Source organism: Erpetoichthys calabaricus, chromosome 9, assembly GCF_900747795.2.
Source record: "Erpetoichthys calabaricus chromosome 9, fErpCal1.3, whole genome shotgun sequence".
NCBI lineage: Eukaryota > Metazoa > Chordata > Cladistia > Polypteriformes > Polypteridae > Erpetoichthys > Erpetoichthys calabaricus.
In genome coordinates, this window is record NC_041402.2 from 134939060 (window position 1) to 134958584 (window position 19525).

General features: G+C 40.1%; 1 protein-coding gene across 1 annotated transcript in view; it reads left to right on the forward strand.

The window, feature by feature from the left end:
- LOC114658130 (aryl hydrocarbon receptor-like) overlaps nucleotides 1–19525 on the forward strand; it is a 104000-nt gene that overhangs the window by 82540 nt on the left and 1935 nt on the right. The window contains exon 10 of the mRNA XM_028810188.2: nucleotides 11996–12137. Coding sequence (XP_028666021.1) covers nucleotides 11996–12137 — 142 coding nt within the window. The remainder of the gene's footprint in view (nucleotides 1–11995; nucleotides 12138–19525) is intronic.

Genomic DNA, 19525 nt, shown 5'->3' on the forward strand with positions numbered 1-19525 from the left:
TCATAATCCCTTGTAACAATAGCGTGAGTTTTCCTCATTTGACTTACACAATCGGCATTATAAAATACCAGAAATTATACTGTAAAATCAAGTCCCTACTTATCCACGGAAGAACTTATCCGCAAGTATATATGATAATAATTTTTTACAATTTTTAACATCATCATCCTGATTTTCAGTCTGTTTTTCAGGTGTTCTAGTGATTTAAGCCATTTTTTAATACTGGCTTAAAACACACTAGCACACTAGTTGCTTGGACAGAGTTTGACATTTAGACATTAAAAAAACCCACATTTTTAGAGTCATAACTATACTACTTCATATTACATCATATCCCAAGTTGAGTTGTTTTTAATTGGAATTAAATATCACTTAATTAACACTTGAAATTCTTTAAATGTACACGAGTGTGTTTGTGATTTTAAATGATAGAAAGCATTGCTTTTTTGTAATTTGTCGGCTTATTCTGATTGTAGCAAAAAAAAAAAAGAAAAAGTCTGCATGGTGTAACATTAAGGTGATTTTTTAAATTGATTTTATTTGAAGAGACCAACATTCCATGCAATCAAGTCAAACTTGATCAAACAAACCAGAGTTCAACCCCTGCCTGAGAGAAAAAGAGGATAGCCTACAACAAGAGCAAGTCTTTAAAAACAACAAAGAAGGGAGAATGTCCTTTTCCTCAATATAAATGCTTTTTGCAAGATTTGATTAATTAGATCTTACCATATTTTTTAAAAGTTTTGAACAGATCCTCTAAGTGAGAATTTATGTTTTTCCAATTTCATATAGTACAGAAAATCAGTTGCACACTGACTTAAATCTGGTGGACTGGGATTCTTCCAGTTAAGCAAAATACATCTACGTGCTAGAAGTGTGGTAAAGGCAATTACAATCAGTTTGTCCTTCTCCACTTTAAGCCCATCTGAGAGTACACCAAACACAGCCATTAATGGGGTAGGAGTGATTGTGACACCAAGACTGTCTGTGAGGCATTCAGAGATTTTTGTCCAGAATGTTATTAATTTGGTGCCCAAAACATGTGGCCCAGTGAGGCTGGAACTAGATTACAATGTTCACAGGTTGAATCTTGTCCTGGAAATATTTTGGACAATTTTAAAAGAGATAAATGCATTCGATAAAAGATTTTAAGTTGAATGATTGAATGTTTTACGCACATGGAGCTAGAGTGTATTATATGCATGTCTACCTTCCACAGATGTTAAGTAAAAATCCTTCCCCTATTGTACCTTGGGATCTTTGAAAGGAAGAGACTTTAAAATGTCTTTATATACAGTATTATTGGGATGCTGTCTGAGTCTTCAAGATTGATCAATATTGCCTCCATAACAGAAACGGGTGGAATGTGAGGATAATTGGGCAGGCTCCTTTTAGCGAAGTTTCTGATTTGAAAGTAGTGCAAAAAGTGTGTTGATGGGAAGTTAAATTTGAAGCATAATTGTTCATAAGATGTAAAGACATTAGTCTGTTGTGACAATTAGAGACACTGTCGACCCCTTGAACCCTCAGACCAGACTTCAGACACCAGATAAAAGTCCAAAATTAATATTTTATTATAATAAAGTGCGCAAAGCACCCTCCTCTCCACAATACTTAATAAATCAATCACTACAATAAACAATACTCAATCCTCCACTCCCAGATGCTTAGCCACCCTGCCTCCCAACTCAGCTCATCTTCTGGGATTTCCCATAGTCTTTTTATATTCCCTGACCCAGAAGTGTTTCCAATCCCTCAGTCCATGTGATCTTCTATCACTTCCGGGTCAGATAAAAATCCTCTTCTTCATCCCGGAAGCATGTCATTTCTCTTGTCGCTTTGCTATGACGTACTTCCAGGTTATAGGGCATGTAGAATTCCCTGAGCCTCCCTACAGCGTCTCCTGGAGGTCCCCATGGTATCCAGCAGGGCTGGTTGTATAAACTACAAGGTCCATGAGGCCCTGTTGGAATCCGGGGAACCTCTATGCCACAGGGAGAGCTCCATCTGGCGGCCTGGGGGTGTTGGCCGGGATGACAGGCCGGCCATCCCTCACACTGTATACAGTTATCTAAGTGTTTTACTTCCAAACATTAAATACTTTGTAGGTTTGAGAGGGTAGAAAAAGGTGATTATCATGTAAAAGTGCAACAGATAGGGGCTTCTCTGTCTTAAAGTGTTTCTTAAATTGGTTCCATATTCTGAGTAATTGATGAACAATTCGATTATTAGTATATTGACAATAATTTGTATTTACTGGGGCACAAATCAGAGCATATAGAGAAGTAAAGAAAGATTTTATTTCTATTGCAGACCAGGCTTGTGTATATTCATCAATTTGTGTCAATGTAGAGGTCTTTATAGCCTGTATATTTGCCACCCAGTAATAAAATTTAAGTTAGGTAGTGCCATGCCACATGCTTTAGGTCATTGTAGAATCACCCTTTAGATTCCAAATAAATTGCATTATAATTGAATCTAATTTCTTTAAGAATGATTTGTTAATGTATATGGGGATGCTCTGAAATAGAAAAAGAAGCTTGGGAAAGATGGTCACCTTGACAGTATTGATTCTCTCTGCTAAAGTGAGATGGAGGGTAGGCCATCTGTTTAAATCTTGTTTCATTTTTTCAATGCAGATAGCAACATTTTGCTGAAAAAGTTCTTTATAATTAATTGGGATGTTTACCCCTAGGTGTTTCAACTGATCTGCTAAAATAAATGGGAAGGTGTCCTGTCTAATACTGTGTGCTAGACAGTTCACTGGAAAAAGCACACTTGTATTCAAATTAATTTTGAGTCCACATGTCTTTAGAAATTCTTCTAATACATTGAGTACTGCAGGTATAAAAGTTTGTGGGTCTAATATATGCAGTACCATATCATCTGCATATAGTGATATTTTGTGTTTAAGTCCTTTTGTGATGATCCCAATTATCTTTGATACAATGAATGGCCAATGGCTCAATGGTGATTGCAAAGAGCAATGGTAATAGGGGGCATTGTTGTTGAGTACCCTGTTCTAGTTTGAAGTAGTTTGAAATAATGTTGTTAATACAAACAGAAGCTTCTGGATTGGTATAGAGTAGATTGATTTATGCACATACGCTTGGTGAATAGGTAGTCTCATTCAACCATGTCAAATACCTTTTCTGCATCCAAAGGTAATAACTGGTGTGTTAAATTTTATGGGTAAATATATTACATTAAACAGATACCAAAGATTAGAAGCTTAGTCTCTGCCTTTCATAAATCCGGTTTGGTCTTGTGATATTACAGAAGGAAGCAATTTCTCAATCCTTCTAGCTAGAACTTTGGTGAGTATCTTAACATCAATATTCAGAAGTGAAATTGGTCTGTATGATGCAAATTGCAATAATTCATTTTTTCCTTGGCGATAAGTTAGAGGTAAAATTTTTGTCTCTAGAGTATATCAATATTGCTAATAGCAATGGAGCTAACTTATTTGAAATGTTTTATTAAATTCCACTGGGTAGCCATCAGGACCTGCTTTTTTCCAACATCTGAGAGAGTTTATAGTGTCTAGCAATTCTGAGAGTGTCAGAGGGTTATCCAGTTCCTCTACACTAAGAGTATCTAGGCGTGGTATGTGTAAAGCATCAAAAACTCATTAGATTGTATTTTATCTTCTTTAAAATGAGTAAAATATAATGGCTTCTAGTACTATATAAATGTGTGGTTTATATTTTTATGGTCAAGAATTTTATCTCCATCTGTATTGGTAATTTCTGTTATTGCTTTATGAACTTTCCTGCTTGTGGATTTGTTGAGCTATTAGCCTTCTCTCCGTGTTTATAGCAATGATGGCACAATTTACAGATGAGCTGTTTCGTTTCTTTTGTTGTCAAAAGGTTAAATTCTGACTACAAAACCTGTCTTTTCCTATAAAGTGCCTCATTTGGAGAACTGGCATATTCTTGATCAATTTTGTTAATTTTTTGAAAGTTGTAGCATTTTTAGGTTTTTTCTATTTACTTCATCAAATAGACATTTTTGTGTGTTAAATATTTTTTTCTAATAGGTATGTGGGATGTGATAGAGATTTGCTCTGAATGCAGCACCACTTGTATTGACTACTAAGGATCTGCTTGTCGACAGTAGCGGCTACCAGATATATAAAAGAGGAAAACACCAAATACAAAATATGTTATACAAGTAGAGACACCTTCTCTCAAGCTAAAGTTGAAACAGTAAACTAATCCATAATTGAAGTCAAACATAAAGGATTAGTCCATAAATGAAGTAAAAGATAATAACCCAGCCATGTGGGATGCACAAATCAGTGTGTTTCTTCATGCCAGTCCCCAGCCAGATAAATGGGGAGGGTTACAACAGGAAGGGTATTCTGTGTAAAATTTTGCCAGATAAATATGCGGACAACAATACAGATTTCCATACCGGATTGGTTGAGGCCCGGATTAACAATGGCCACTACCAGTACTGTTAGCCAACCAGTACTGTTAGTGCTGGAGGAAATTGGGCTGTTGTTGGCAGAAAAAGGAGAAGAAGAGGGGGAAGGCGTGTCTGGAAGAAGAAGAAAAGGAGGAAGGTAGAGAGAGTGGAAGTGATGGTAGGAACTTTGAATGTTGGCAGTATGACTAGTAAGGGGAGAGAGTTAGCTGATATGATGGAGAGAAGGAAGGTTGATATATTGTGCCTGCAAGAGACTAAATGGAAGGGGAATAAGGCCAGGTGGGTTGTAGGTGGATTCAAATTGTTCTATCATGGTGTGGATGGGAGGAAAAATTGGGTAGGGGTTATTCTGATGGAACGGTATGTCAAGAGCTGAAAAGAGTGTCAGACAGAGTGATGATTATGAAGTTGGAAATTGAAGGTGTGATGATGAATGATGTTAGTGCACATGCCCCACAAGATGGGTGTGCGATGGATGATAAAAAAGATTTCTGGAGTGAGTTGGAAGAAGTAGTGGAGAGTGTACCCAGGGAGAAGAAGTGGTGACTGGAGTGGATTTCAATGGACATGTTGATGAAGGGAACAGAGGAGATGAGGAGGTGATGGGTAGGTATGGTATCAAGGGGAGGAATGCAGAAGGTGAGATGGTAGTGGATTTTGTGAAAAGGATGGACATGGCTGTGGTGAATACTTATTTAAGAAGATCATAGGGTGATCTAAAAGATTGGTGGAAAAATGCACACAGGTAGATTATATCCTTTTCTGCAGGGTCAGTCTAAAGGAGATTGGAGACTGCAAAGTGGTGGCAGGGGAAAGCGTTGTTTGGCAACATAGGATGGTGGTCGGTAGGATGATGTTTGAGTTCAAGAAAAGGAGGAGAGTGAGGGCAGAGCCAATGATCAAATTGTGGAAGCTGAATAAGGAAGACTGCAAGGTTGAGTTTGGAGACAAGGTAAGACATGCACTGGGTGGCAGTGAAGAATTACCAGACAGCTGGGCAACTACAGCAGAAGTAGTAAGTGTGACAGTGGGGAAATGGGGAAATACAGGAGAGGAAGAGGTTGTCGAAGAAGTGGGATAGTCGGAGTGTTGTGGAAAGTAGACAAGAGTACAAAGAGATAAGGCGTAAGGTGAAGAGAGAGGTGGTGAAGGCTAAAGAAAAGGCATATGATGAGCTGTATGAGAGTTTGGACACTAAGGAGGGAAAAAGGACTTGTACCAATTGGCTAAACAAAGGGACATAGCTGAGAACGATGTGCAGCAGGTTAGGGTGATAAAGGATAAAGTTAGAAACATACTCACAAGCAAGGAGAGTGTGTTGAGCAGACTGAAAGAGTACATTAAAAGGCTGATGAATGAAGAGAATGAGAGAGAGAGAAAGTTGAATGATATGGAGATAGTGAATCAAGAAGTGGAACGGATTAGCAAGGAGGAAGTAAGGACAGTTATGAAGAGAATGAAGAATGGAGATGCAGTTGGTCCAAATGATATTCCTTTGGAAGCATGAAGGTGTTTAGGAGAGATGGTAGTGGTGTTTTTAACTAAGATTGTTTACTGCTATCTTGGAAAGTGAGAGGAGTGGAGAAGAAGTGTACCGGGGCAGATTTCTAAGAATAAGGGGGATGTGCAGAGCTGTAGTAACTACAGAGGAATAAAATTGATGAGCCATAGCATGAAGTTATGGTAAAGAGTAGATGAAGCTCAGTTAAGAAGGGTGGTGATGATTAGCTAGCAGTAGTATCGTTTCATGTCAGGCAATAGCACTACAGATGAGATGTTTGCTCTGAGGGTGTTGAAGGAGAAGTATAGAGAAGGCCAGGTGATGCATTGTGTCTTTGCAGACCTGGAGAAAGCATGTGACAGGGTGCCTAGAGAGGAATTGTGGAATTGTATGAGGAAGTTGGGAGTGGCAGAGAAGTTATGCAAGCGTGGAACAGGATATGTACGAGAGAAGTGTGACAGTGATGAGGTCTGCGGTAGGAGTGATGGATGCATTCAAGGTGAAGGTGGGATTATATCAGAGATTGACTCTGAACCCTTTCTTATTTGCAATGGTGATGGACAGGTTGACAAACAAAATTAGACAGGAGTCCCCGTGGACTATGATGTTTGCTGATGACATTGTGATCTGTAGCCAGAGTAGGGAGCTGGTTGAGGAGACCCTGGAGAGGTGGAGATGTGCTCTAGAGAGGAGAGATGAAGGTCAGTGGGAACAAGACAGAAAACGTGTGTGAATAAGAGGGGTTCAGAGGAATGATGAGGATGCAGGGAGTAGAGCTGGCGAAGGTGGATGAGTTTAAGAACTTGGGATCAACACTGCAGAGTAAGTGGTAGAGTGGAAGAAATGTGAAAAAGAGAGTGCAGGCTGTGTGGAGTGGGCGGAGAAGAGTGTCAGGAGTGATTTGTGACAGATGAGTGCCAGCAAGAGTGAAAGGGAAGGTCTACAGGATGGTAGTGCGACCAGCTATGTTATATGGGTTGGAAACAGTGGCACTGACCAAAAAGCAGGAGACAGAGCTGGAGGTAGCAGAGTTAAACATGTTAATGTTTGCATTGGGTGTGAGGAGAATGGATATGATTAGAAATGAGTACATTAGAGGGTTGGCTCAGGTTGGACGGTTTGGAGACAAAGTCAGACAGGTGAGATTGCTTTGGCTTGGACATGTGCAGAGGAGAGATGCTGGATATATTTGGAAAAGGATGTTAAGGATGGAGCTGCCAGGCAAGAGGAAAAGAGGGAGGCCTAAGAGGAGGTTTATGGATGTGATGAGAGAGGATATGCAGGTGATGGGTGTAGCAGAGGAAGATGCAGAAGATATGAAGATATGGAAAAAGATGATCCACTGTGGCAACCTGTACCAACCAGCAATGGGAGCAGCCAAAAGAAAAAGAAGTCAAAGATAATGTGTAGATGTTGTTTAAAGGATAGTTTGACATACAAAAGAGAGTTGCTTAGGGCAGTATGGATTTAATTATTATCTATCTATTATAAAAAGAAATCTTGTCCTGGAAAGCAAAAAGCAAGTCTACGATATGTGATCTTCTCGGGAGACATTTTAAACACCTGCGAGACCAAAGACACACCCTACTTACAATCTATCAAATATGCAGCAAAACATTCAGTCTTGTGAAGGATTTGAGCACACACAGATCCAGGACAGTACGTTATAAATTAAATGTCAACATCTAAACGAAGAAGAAAGCAGCATGGAGAAAAGAGACTCAAATGCGTTGGACAGAAAAAAGAGCAAAAAAGAATAATCGAGGTGCAAATTCAGAAAATAAGGAAAGTAATTATCAGCCCGGAACAAGTGGAATTGAAAAAAAAGCACGTCCAATCCGGCTCAGAATTAAATGACAGTGAGTAAAAGACAAAGTAGAACTTCATAAAGATGTTTACAAACGTTGGCACTAAACACATGCAGAGCAGGTTAGAGACTAGACTAGTTAGTTAGGTTAGACCAGGGAAATTAGAAAGGCTCAAAAAAATAACATTGGCACTATACACATGTGGAGAAAGTTAAAGGATATGAAAGTAGGAAAATTAGGAAATATAAAAAAGTAAAGATCGCAGTAGCGCAAATAAACAAACTGCCTCATTTAACTATGCACCAGTCTAACTTTGGTTTTGCACAATAATTACTACACTATTGCACCTTAACACTTAATTCTACTTTATTCACATAATTTTACTTATTTATTATGTTCTACTATACTGTTATTTTTCAATCTATGACTTTTTGTTAATCTAACTGATATTCTTCTAACTTTGCACAGTTTTTGATAAGCGGATCAGGATGCATTTCATTGCGTGTTGTCCTGTATAACTATGCATGTGACAAATAAAGAATCTTGAGAATTTCAAAAACAGAGTTTACCACACATGCATTTATTGCTTACTTTGTTAATGTATATATATTTATCTGTCTGCTTATTTAAAAAGCTAAATTTATCCCAGGAGTCAAAAACGTTCTGTCTAGCCCTTGTACAAAAACCTAGACAAAAGCTGGGGTATCACCTTGGTAACCCCATGTACTTTTGGAACTGTGAGAGGAAAATAGCATGACTTTACAGACAGGAGTCCAATGCAGAACTCTACTTACTTTTTTACTTTGTAAAAAAAAATTTATTAACTGCTGATGATGTAGATCGTTTTGTCTGTGCTGAAATTCCAAAAGTGTGTATCTGGAAAACCAAACATGGGGGTTGGCGAGCGAAGCTTTCATTAATTATCAACATATTTGCATGAGATGTGGTCTTTAAAAAAGATTTCAAGGAGAAACACATTTATTTGAGATTTATTCTAGTCACATAGTACCTCTGTTAGGTTGGGCCTGGCCCACCAGCTGCCAAATAAACTCCGCCAGTGACTAGTTGGAATAACACTGAAGTGGCTGCAGCCTTTCAGCATTCTGCATCATAGCCCTGATTTTTATTTAGCTTTTCACACAGGAAAAAAGTTGAATTGGAATAATGACAATAGAGTTAAACATTTAAAACTTTAATGAGATACAAATGATTCTAAAGATCTTACAAATGTATATCTTACACTTCTGTGCTTTTCTTAATGCAAAAAAGGAGGAAAAAAAGCATCTAAATCCACAGTAGTAAAAGGATAAGTGTCTGTGTATCTGTGTGTCCATCTCGTTGTTATGTCTCTGTCATTCCAACAGATGGCGCACCACAAACATTTGCGGTATTAACATACAATGCATTTGTCATTCCAACAGATGACACATCACAAACAGTAAGTCTGCTTTTACAAATTCCATACCAAATGGCATATAACAGAGATGTATTCCTTGTACTTTTCATTCCAGTAGATGGTGCTTCAAACAAATTTGTAGTACTGCATTTTGGAATGACAAATGTAATTCATTTAATTCATAAATGCATTACAAAATGTGCTCCAATAGATGGTGCATTGCAAACGTTAACACTGAATTCTATATTAATTACTCAGATTTCAACGCATCTTAGATGGGGAGCACAGCTTGTAAAAAATATAATTACTCATATGATTGTGAAACTGGCTTGAACAAAAACCTGCATTTAACATTGGTCCCAAGACTGAACTTAAGAAGCACTGCAAGTCAATCATCAAGTAGACACAATTCTGCATTTGCCTCATTACTAAAAATTGTATGTAAGAAACAGTGGATTTAAGAATATATTAAAATGATATGTTTTTTTAAGTTATGCCACTCATTTTCAGGGCTTCAGTTCATAAAGTTTATCTCAGCAGTTTAATCTTAAAAATCTTTAACCTTTTTTATATGCACCTCTCAAGTTACATTCTTCTGATAGTATAACACCAAACAACAAAAACTGTTCATTACCAGTCACCCAAATGAACATCCATCCATCCATCCATTATCCAACCCGCTATATCCTAACTACAGGGTCACAGGGGTCTGCTGGAGCCAATCCCAGCCAACAGAGGGCGCAAGGCAGGAAATAAACTCCAGGCAGGGCGCCAGCCCACTGCAGCACCCAAATGAACACTTCTATTAAATGGAAGTGCTCAAAATTAACTGAAAACCAGAACTCCAAATGGAAGGGGGAAAAACAATTCCACTCTTATAAACACATTTTTACATACAGTATTATTCATTGTAAAAAAGTGATTGATTTCTGCCTTATTTTTCATACAAAGATAACTACAAATATTTCACATTATGGCTGATAAGCAGTTAGTGACGTCAAGTAATGGAAAGAATTAGCAGATCATATCAGCCTTACATTGTTACACTGCACTTGTAAAGCAAAGGATCTCACAGTCCTTAGAGAGGTTGCCAGGACTTCAAAGAAAAATGATTTAATTTCAGGCTTCAGTGATCTTGAGAGTCTCATTTTGATGCTTCCAAAAGGAAAACCAAGCTCACCCTAGTCAGACTTGACCATCAACTGCACCAGCCAGACTGGGGCTGAGGCATTCTGAAAGCCAAAAGGAAGTCCCGCTTCTATCTTTCTGCACACACTTTACATTGAAAAGACCAAACTATCTCTGCTTTTATCTTTGTTGTTACTGCTGCAAGTCTTATACAGCAAATGCTTTGAATGCTATATACCCGCCCTGAATGTCTGACCTTTGATTTTGTTTGTTTTTTGTTCTGTTTGTATTGTGTTGCACTGTGATCTTAGAGGCATGTGATTTCATCACTCTGTGTACCTTGTATATGGTGAGGTGACAAATAAAGCTGACCTGACTTGACTCAACTTGTTTAAGCTTCACTGTCTGCACCACTAAGTCAGCTCTTTAGGTTGCACCAGGTGTCCAGTATTAGAAAAAGGAACTGGAACTGTTTAAAATGGTGATGCCCAAATTGATATGGGGTCAGAATGCTCAAAATAAGGAGGAGTCCTAAGCTGTATGTTTTATTGTCTTCCAGCTATTACATTAATTAACCTTAGTTTAGAATGAATAAATTCAGAAGTTTAGGGCTAATTCAGCCAGCCAGTGACACCAGCAAGCAAGGTTCAAGAAGTATTTTAAAATTCAATTATGTTTAGAATAATTATGTTTCAAATAAATTAAGTTCAACTCTAAATGTCATTTTATTGTTTCTTTATGATGTATAATTCACACACTAATGCATTGCATTAGTTTAGGTGTGCTCTGAATATGAGCTTTAAAAGCTAATTTTTTATAGTCTTTAATGTTACAGAAATATGACTTTGTCACTAATCCTTGTGAAGGAGACATGAAAACAAATAAAAAGGTTTGGGGGCGGGGGGTTTACCCCATATATTATAGCAGCACACAAACAGCAGTACTGAAAGAGAGTAACCATAAAAGACAGAGCCAAAACACTGACTAACTAGGACGATTAAGGGACTGGGTCTTATAGTTGCAGGGGGGGGGAGAGGCGGGTTCTAGGTGGAAGTGAGGTTTGTAGGAGGGTGTGGTCTGGTAGCGGAAGTGGGTGGAGTTCTAGTCGGGCTTCTGTTCTAGTGGTCTGTGGAGGAAGGAGTAAAGGAATTAGTGAAGCTCATCAACCCCTGACTCTGCGTCTTAACCTCAGTTAAACCCTTAGCCTGCCTCCCATTCTTGCATGTGTGACATCCTATAATCCTATGATACTGTGGCTGTCATCGCTGACAGGAACTGCTGTTTTATAAGAAGTAAACGTATACATGTTGCCTTTGTCTCTGTCTCTTTAATCAAGCTAATTCACATTTTCATATGAAAGAGACACCACTTCTGCTTGCTATTTCCATGAAGCATTCAGTGTTCATATTACAGAAAACAATAGCAGTATAAGAAATAAACAGTTTAGAACATGGATAAATACTAAATAAATCAACAACCCCTACCCTGGGCCTACAATACATACTTTTCGGTTTAATATTAAACCAGAATTCTGGGGATAATTAATACAAGTAGTTGTTTCCATTTTTAGACAAACTAACCGCTGCTTCTTAAGATGGCATTCTACTTATACTGTACATTCTACTTTAACAATATTTAATTGATTTTTGAAAAAATATCTTTAGAGCCCAACAGCATAAGATCAGTCTGTTTTTTGTGAAAGTATTTCCTTTATTTTCTGTGTTTCAGTGCTAAGGACAGGAGACAGTGGTGTGACCATTTTCCGCCTTCTTACCAAACAGTTACGATGGCTATGGACCAGCGCTATCGCTAAAATCATTCATAAAGATAATAAGCCTGACTATATTGTTGCAACACATCGAATCTTAACGTGAGTATAAAAACTTTTACTCTTTATCTCCTTAAGGTTTTTACATTTTAAATTAGCTTTTGTCTTTAATGCTAGGTAAAAGTTATGAGGGTTCTTTCTCATTCCACTATTGGTTGGTAATTTCCAAACTCTTATAAGGTTATTAGTTTATACAAACTGAGCAACATCTTATTTCATTTTCAGATACCCTATATAGCCAAAAGTATGTGGACACCCCCTCAAATCGAATTCAGGTGTTTAAGCCATGCTTATCATTAACAGGTGCATAAAATCAAGCATATAGCATTGCAATCTCCATTGGCAGTTGAATGTGTCATACTGAAGAGCTCAGTGACTTTAAATGTGGCACTCTCATAGTATGCCACCTTTGCCACAAGTCAGTATGTGAAATGTATGCTCTCCTTGATCTGCCATTTTCAGTTGTAAGTGCTATTATTGTGAAGTGGAAGAAGTAGAAGAGTCTAGAACAGTGGTTCCCAAACATTTCAACACTTCGTACCCCTTTTCAGCTCCACAGACTCTCAGTGTACTAACTTAAGAGTGCCTTGTTCATATTAGTAGCAAAAACTGGCATGCAGTATACAGACTTTATACAATACCAGAAAGCATTACCCATTTTTAAATGTCTCCTGTTTTATTTTTTAATTTACTCTAATCTCCATTGTTGTGATTCAGTGTTGTCTGCAGTTTTGCAGGTTTAGTGAAATGCATGACAGTTTTAGTCTTACACTGTTCTCAATAGAAAGAGAACATTTGTACTTCAATGTTAGTGCAGTGAGTACAGAAAAAAACACTCTCACAGAGTTATGTGGTTAGGAATTGCAACAGGGACATCACAGCCATGTCTGAAATCTCTGTATATTTGGAATAGATAGAAAGAACTTTATTTGTCCCCCAGAGGAATTTTGACTTTTTACAGAAGCTTTTTAAATAAATGAAGTGAGAAGTCAAGCAAAATGACACATGTTATTGGCTAACTAAAAAGATTACAATATGCAAGCTTTCAAGGCAACTCAGGCCCCTTCTTCAGACAAGATGTAAATATCTTACATCTTGCCTGAGGAAGGGGCCTGAGTTGCCATGAAAGCTTGCATATTGTAATCTTTTTATTTAGCCAAAAGAAGGTGTCATTTTTCTTGACTTCTCACTGCATTCATATTGGCTAACACAGTACAACACCCTAGTACTAAATAAATAGATCAGAATCAGAATCAGAATCAGAATCAGCTTTATTGGCCAAGTATATGTACACATACAAGGAACTGGACTCCGGTTTTACCTAGTATTGTCCCTGATGCTGTGAGATTGACTTAAGTGTACATGAGAGTGATGGCCTGAGGAAAGAAACTGTTCACATGTCTGGTAGTTTTGGCGTACAGTGCTCTGTAGCGCCTACCAGAGGGAAGAAGTTGAAAAAGGTTGTAACCAGGGTGAGATGGGTCTGCAATGATGTTTTCTGCCCGTTTCATGACTCGAGATCTGTATAAGTCTTGAATGGAGGGCAGATCAACACCAATGATTTTTTCTGCAATGCTGACTGTCCGTTGAAGTCTGTTCCTGTCCTGTTTTGTGGCTGAGCCAAACCAGACTGTGATAGATGAATAGAGAACAGACTGGATTACTGCAGAGTAAAATTGGATGAGCAGCTCCTGAGGCAGGTTGAACTTCCTGAGCTGGCGCAGGAAGTACAACCTCTGCTGGGCCTTTTTAACAATTGTGTTTATGTTTAGTTCCCACTTTAGGTCCTGGGAAATTGTGGATCCCAGAAACCTAAAGTTTTCCACAGCAGACACAATGCTGTTGAGTAGTGTGAGAGGGGGCAGCACTGGGGGGCTCCTCCTGAAGTCCACTGTCATCTCCACAGTTTTAAGCTTGTTCAGCTCCAGGTTGTTTTGACCGCACCAGAGGGCCAGCTGTTCGACCTCTCGTCTGTATACAGACTCGTCACTGTCCTTGATGAGGCCAATGACTGTCATATCATCTGCGAACTTCAGGATTTTAACAGACGGGTCTCTTGAGGTGCAGATACATACATACATAAACAGATAAATAAATAAATAAATAAATATGTTGTTGTTGTTCGTCCGTCGAATCGACAAGGACCATCTAGTCATCTGGTTAAAGGTGGGGTGGGTCTGGGTGGGTGCGTAGGTGGCTTACTAGTCCGATGCGTGCTCGGAATAGTCTCTGGCAATGCGGACAGGGAATGGTTGCAGCAGACGGCTGTCTAATGCTGTTTTTTCTGGCTTGTCTGCGTTGTTCAGCTGAGATTGAACCCCCTTCTTGACAGCTGATCTCCATTTGGTTCTGTCCTGAGCTGTCTGTTCCCATTTAGTAGGATTGATGTTGAAGGCTTTCAGGGCTGCTTTGAGTGTGTCTTTATAGCGCTTACGTTGACCTCCTTGGGAGTGCTTGCCTTGCGTGAGTTCACCGAAGAACAGCTTTTTAGGAAGCCGATTGTCATCCATACGGGCTACGTGAGACTGCATCAAGGTGGTAAAGATGCTGGGTAGATCTGCTCTGGCCAGAACCTCCGTGTCAGGCACTTTGTCTTGCCACTTGATGCCGAGAAGCTTTCTGAGGCAGGTTGTGTGAAAGTGGTTTAATTTCTTGGTGTGATGCTGGTATACTGTCCACGTTTCACATCCTTAGAGCAATGTAGAGAGGACTGCTGCGCGATACACCTTGATCTTGGTTTCTTGTCTGATACCTCTCCTGTCCCATACGGTGCTGCGGAGTCTGCCAAATGTTGCACTCGCTTTTGCCAGTCTGGCATTCGTTTCATTGTCTATGACAACAGTTCTGGAAAGGGTGCTGCCCAAGTAGGTGAATTTGTCCACCACGTTTAGACGCTGCCTGCTGATGGTGATGGTGGGTTCCACGTAGGGCTTCCTGGGGGCTGGTTGATACATCACTTCAGTTTTCTTTGTGTTGATTGTGAGACCAAAGTTGTTGCAGGCCTCGGCAAAGATATCAACGCTGTGCTGCATGTCGGCTTCTGAGGCAGCATTGAGGGCGCAGTCATCCGTGAACAGAAGCTCGTTGATGGTGTTACATTTGACCTTGGTTTTCGCTTGAAGCCTCCTAAGGTTAAAGACTGATCCATCGGTATGGAAACGGATTGGCAAGCCCGTAGTGGAGTCCTTGAACGCGTCAGACAGCGTTGCAGAATACATGATACTGAAGAGTGTGGGGGCCAGGACACAGCCCTGCTTCACGCCATTTGTGACAGGGAATGCTTGAGATGACTGACCGTTGTCCTGGATTCAGGCGAGCATGCCATCATGCAACTGTCGAATGATAGCAGTGAACTTGTCTGGGCATCCGTACTTCTTCATGATTTTCCACAGGCCATCTCTGCTGACCGTGTCGAAAGCCTTGGTCAGGTCAATAAATGTAGAATATAGGTCTGTATTTTGTTCCTGGCATTTCTCTTGGAGCTGCCTAGCAGCAAACACCATGTCGGTAGTCCCACGTTCTTTGCGGAAACCGCACTGACTCTCAGGTAGGAGACCTTGCTCAAGATGTGCATTCAGGTGGTTCAGTAGTACTCGGTCCAATATCTTGCCTGCGATGGACAGTAGTGAAATTCCGCGGTGGTTGTCGCAGGCCTGGCAGTTTCCTTTGCGTTTATACAGGTGGATAATGGAAGCGTCTTTGAGGTCCTGTGGTACAGTTTCAGTCTGCCAGATAATCTGGATTAGACACAACAGCTTATCCGTCAGCGCTGGTCCACCCTCTTTGTAGATTTCGACAGGAATCATATCGGAGCCAGGTGCTTTACCACTGGACAGCTGGCGGATGGCTGTCTGTATCTCGTCCAACGTTGGAACAGCGTCCAGTGCCTTGTTCGCTGGAACCTGGGGCAGTCTTTCAATGGATTCATCGTTGATGACGGAAGGCGTATTCAACACACGCAAAGTGTTCCACCCAGCTTTCTAAGATTTTTTCCTTGTCTGTGATGAGTGTAGAGCCGTCTGCACTGAGGACAGGGGAAGAGCCTGAGGTGGTAGGGCCATAGATTTCTCTCAGGCTTCTGTAGAAGTTCTTCATGTCTTTCCTGTCTGCAAAGCCCTGAATCTCATCAGCTTTCTCACTCAGCCAGGAGTCTTGCATCCGGCGCAGTTGCAGCTGGACTTTGCTGCGGATGCTTCTCAGTGCGACTTTCTTTGCTGTTGACGTTGGATTGTGCTCCTTCCTTCTTTGGAATAGGAACAATGTAGGATGTTTTCCACAGCAGAAGCACTTCTGGTGCCTTAGGGACAGACTAAACAGGTAAAATAAACTTAGCAAAAAATGCAAACTTTTCAAGTACTATAAATTTACACCACCTGTTACAGACACAAACCAAATTTATGTTTTTATTGTATAATATTAACAATAAGAGCAGCTCACTACTCAAAACGGTAAATTTACAAGGCAGCCAGTATGGAACCGGCGACCTCTTGATTACAATTCAGCAATTCTTAATGCTACACCACGGAAGCTGTCGTAATATTCTTGTACCTTTTGTGAAAGTGTTTATTTGATATTTGGACTTCAGCCTTCACACATTATACAGTTCATGCCTACATTTTGTCATTTATTACTAAAACATGAAAAATGTTTCTGCTTTAACGATGTGTTTACATAAATTGTTGTAGACACGGAACACACATGAAATGTATGTATTCCAAATGACAATATATTACTTACCCTCTACAACTCCAGGCAATTCACTCCAAGATAAGGTTCTCAGTGTTCAGTGTTTCTTTGTGAATTGAGCTGCAGTAATGGATGGTGGATGGGATAGTAGGCTGCTTGCTGCTTGTGTTGATCGACAAATTTACAAGACAAAAGACACTGATGGACAGGTTCAAACACGCCGAAACACTATGACAAGTCCACCGAAAGCTGCTTGTCAATCACCGAGGCAACCACTGGTTCACAGTGTCACAGAGGCACCTGAAAGCTCATCACCTCTGTGTGCAACGCATTTGTCACCCGATAGGTGATGCAGGGAATATTATATCTTGGTCACTGACCTGGCCCCAACCCTGCCCATTTGCTGTGTCTGTGTGTAGTAGAGTGGTAGCTCCCACTGCAATAACCTTGCTGTTCTTGTCTCAAGTTTAATAAAGCTGGTTTTCCTGAAGCCATGAGACTCAGCATCATCTTTTGGTTGCAAGGCAGTGATTCATATGTCACAGTACCCATGGGGGGGACATGTAACACACTTTCGGAAACACTAGTCTAGAAGAAACAATAGCTCAATCAAAGTACTAGACCAGGAAAATTCACAGAGCAGGCTTCTAAGTGCTGAAGCACATTGTAGCAGTGCTAAAGGAGTAAAGGACTGCATATCCCAGCTGCCCCAAGGGTGTTACACTATTGGATGGCAGTGGAAGGCAGGCCCTTTAAATGGATGAACTGGTTTAACACTGGAGAATCACTGTTTGTGTGTCTGTTGCTGTTTTCACCTGTTGGATTACCCGTGGTTTGTCTTGGATTACTGTTCCTGGTTGGATATATGGTCTGTCTCATGCCCTCCTGTTTTGTGTGAGTGAACTGATTGGTAGCAACTTCATCTAAGGGAGTGCTCCCATTTACTGCATCCCGCACCTCTTCAGGAAACGGTTGGACAAACTTAATATTCATCTCAGTGAACTGTTCACAGGATTTCCACTCTCCAGTCATCATTTGTTGCCACTACATTTGGACTGTGCTCTTGACTTTGTCTTGAGTGTTGGCTGTGCTTGTTGCCATTTATGGGTTTTATTATATGTTTGACCGACTGGGAATCAGGTGAGGGATTGTTTATTGTTAGGTGTTTTTCTTGTGTTATTTGCCATCACTATAGGAGAGAAGGGAGGGTTAACTTTAATTGTTAATTTATATCTCCATTTCATTTAATATACCATTTTATTTCTTTTTCAACTGCTGTATATCTGTGTCTCTGTGAGTTAGTGTATGCGGGTAGGGCCAAGGCTTGGTGCGTTCCTGGGGTCCCCATCAAAAAAATAAGCAAATCACTGTCCCAATTGACAGTGTGAATCTTAGCAGCACCACAACCACTATAACACAGTGCATAAGAATTTCCTCCCATCTGTTTTATCACTCACAACAGAGATCCAAACTGCCTCTGGAAGCAACATCAACACAAGAACTGTGTGTAAGGAGCTCCATTAAATGGATTTTCCATGGTCGAACAGCTACATACTAACCTAAGGTCACAATGCCATGCATCCACTGGAGTAGTGTCTAATGGTGTGAGACTGTTTTTCAAGGTTTAAGCTAGGCCCTTTCATTCCAATGAAGGGTACTGTTAAAATTAAGGCACACAAAGACATTTTAGACAGTTGTCACATCATTGTGCTCCTGTGCACAAAGCTAAGTCCATAAGGACACAAAGGAACTCGGAGGGACTTTCATAGAGTTCTGACCACAGCTTTACTGAACACCTTCGAGATGAACTGTAATGCAAACCAGGTCTTCTTGTCTAACATCAGTACCTGACCTCACAGATGCTCCTTTGGCCGTATGGGCACAAATATCCTCAGATACACTTCAACCTTTTCAAAAAAGTGGAGGCTACTGTAGCCGTAAAGGGAGGTCCAACTCCATATTAATGCCCATGGTTTTGGAATTCGATGTCCATCAAGTTCATATAGGTGTGATGATCATGTGTACACAAACTTTCAGCCGTATTGTTTACATCTCGCTATAAAAAGGCTTGTCCAACAGGAGGGAAGTTGGGTGACCATCATTGTGTACTGACACATTAAGCAAGAGGGACATGAGAAGCCATAGGGTGAAACAGTAGTTGGTGTTCCTAGAGGTCATTTCATAAGTGCGGCAATTGTCACATCTGGTAAGAGTGATTCAAGCACTTAGTGCACAACTTAGGGATAACATGTGCCGTGATTTGGAGTCCCAGGGCTTGAGGCCTCCAAAAATAGCTACAAAGCAGGCCAGGACCTTAACTTTTTTGTATATTTGGTGTTCATGGTCTGGTCATAAAATAACCAATGTTCTGAAAGCAATTCCAAGTAGACTGAATGTGATCTTGGGAGAACTAATGGGATAGTGGTTCAAAGGCCTTTACTAGTCATAAGACGGGTGAACTTGGAGTGGGGAGATTTGAAATTCTCAAGATCCCAAAGAAGGGAAAAAGGTGGAGGAAAAGGCTGGGAAAAAATGACAAGCTAATTAAACAATGAAACTGGTTGGAACAAAAACCTTCGGTCTCAGGGGTTCCCTAGCACTGGGATTGGAAGCCACTATCATATAGCTTTGGATTGTTTTAGGGATGGCACAAAAGCCCCCAGCATCATCCACAACATATATAAAATGCTCATTAATGTCATGCTTTTTTCAGTTTAGTTTTTCTGGATTTTGATCTTGGCTTC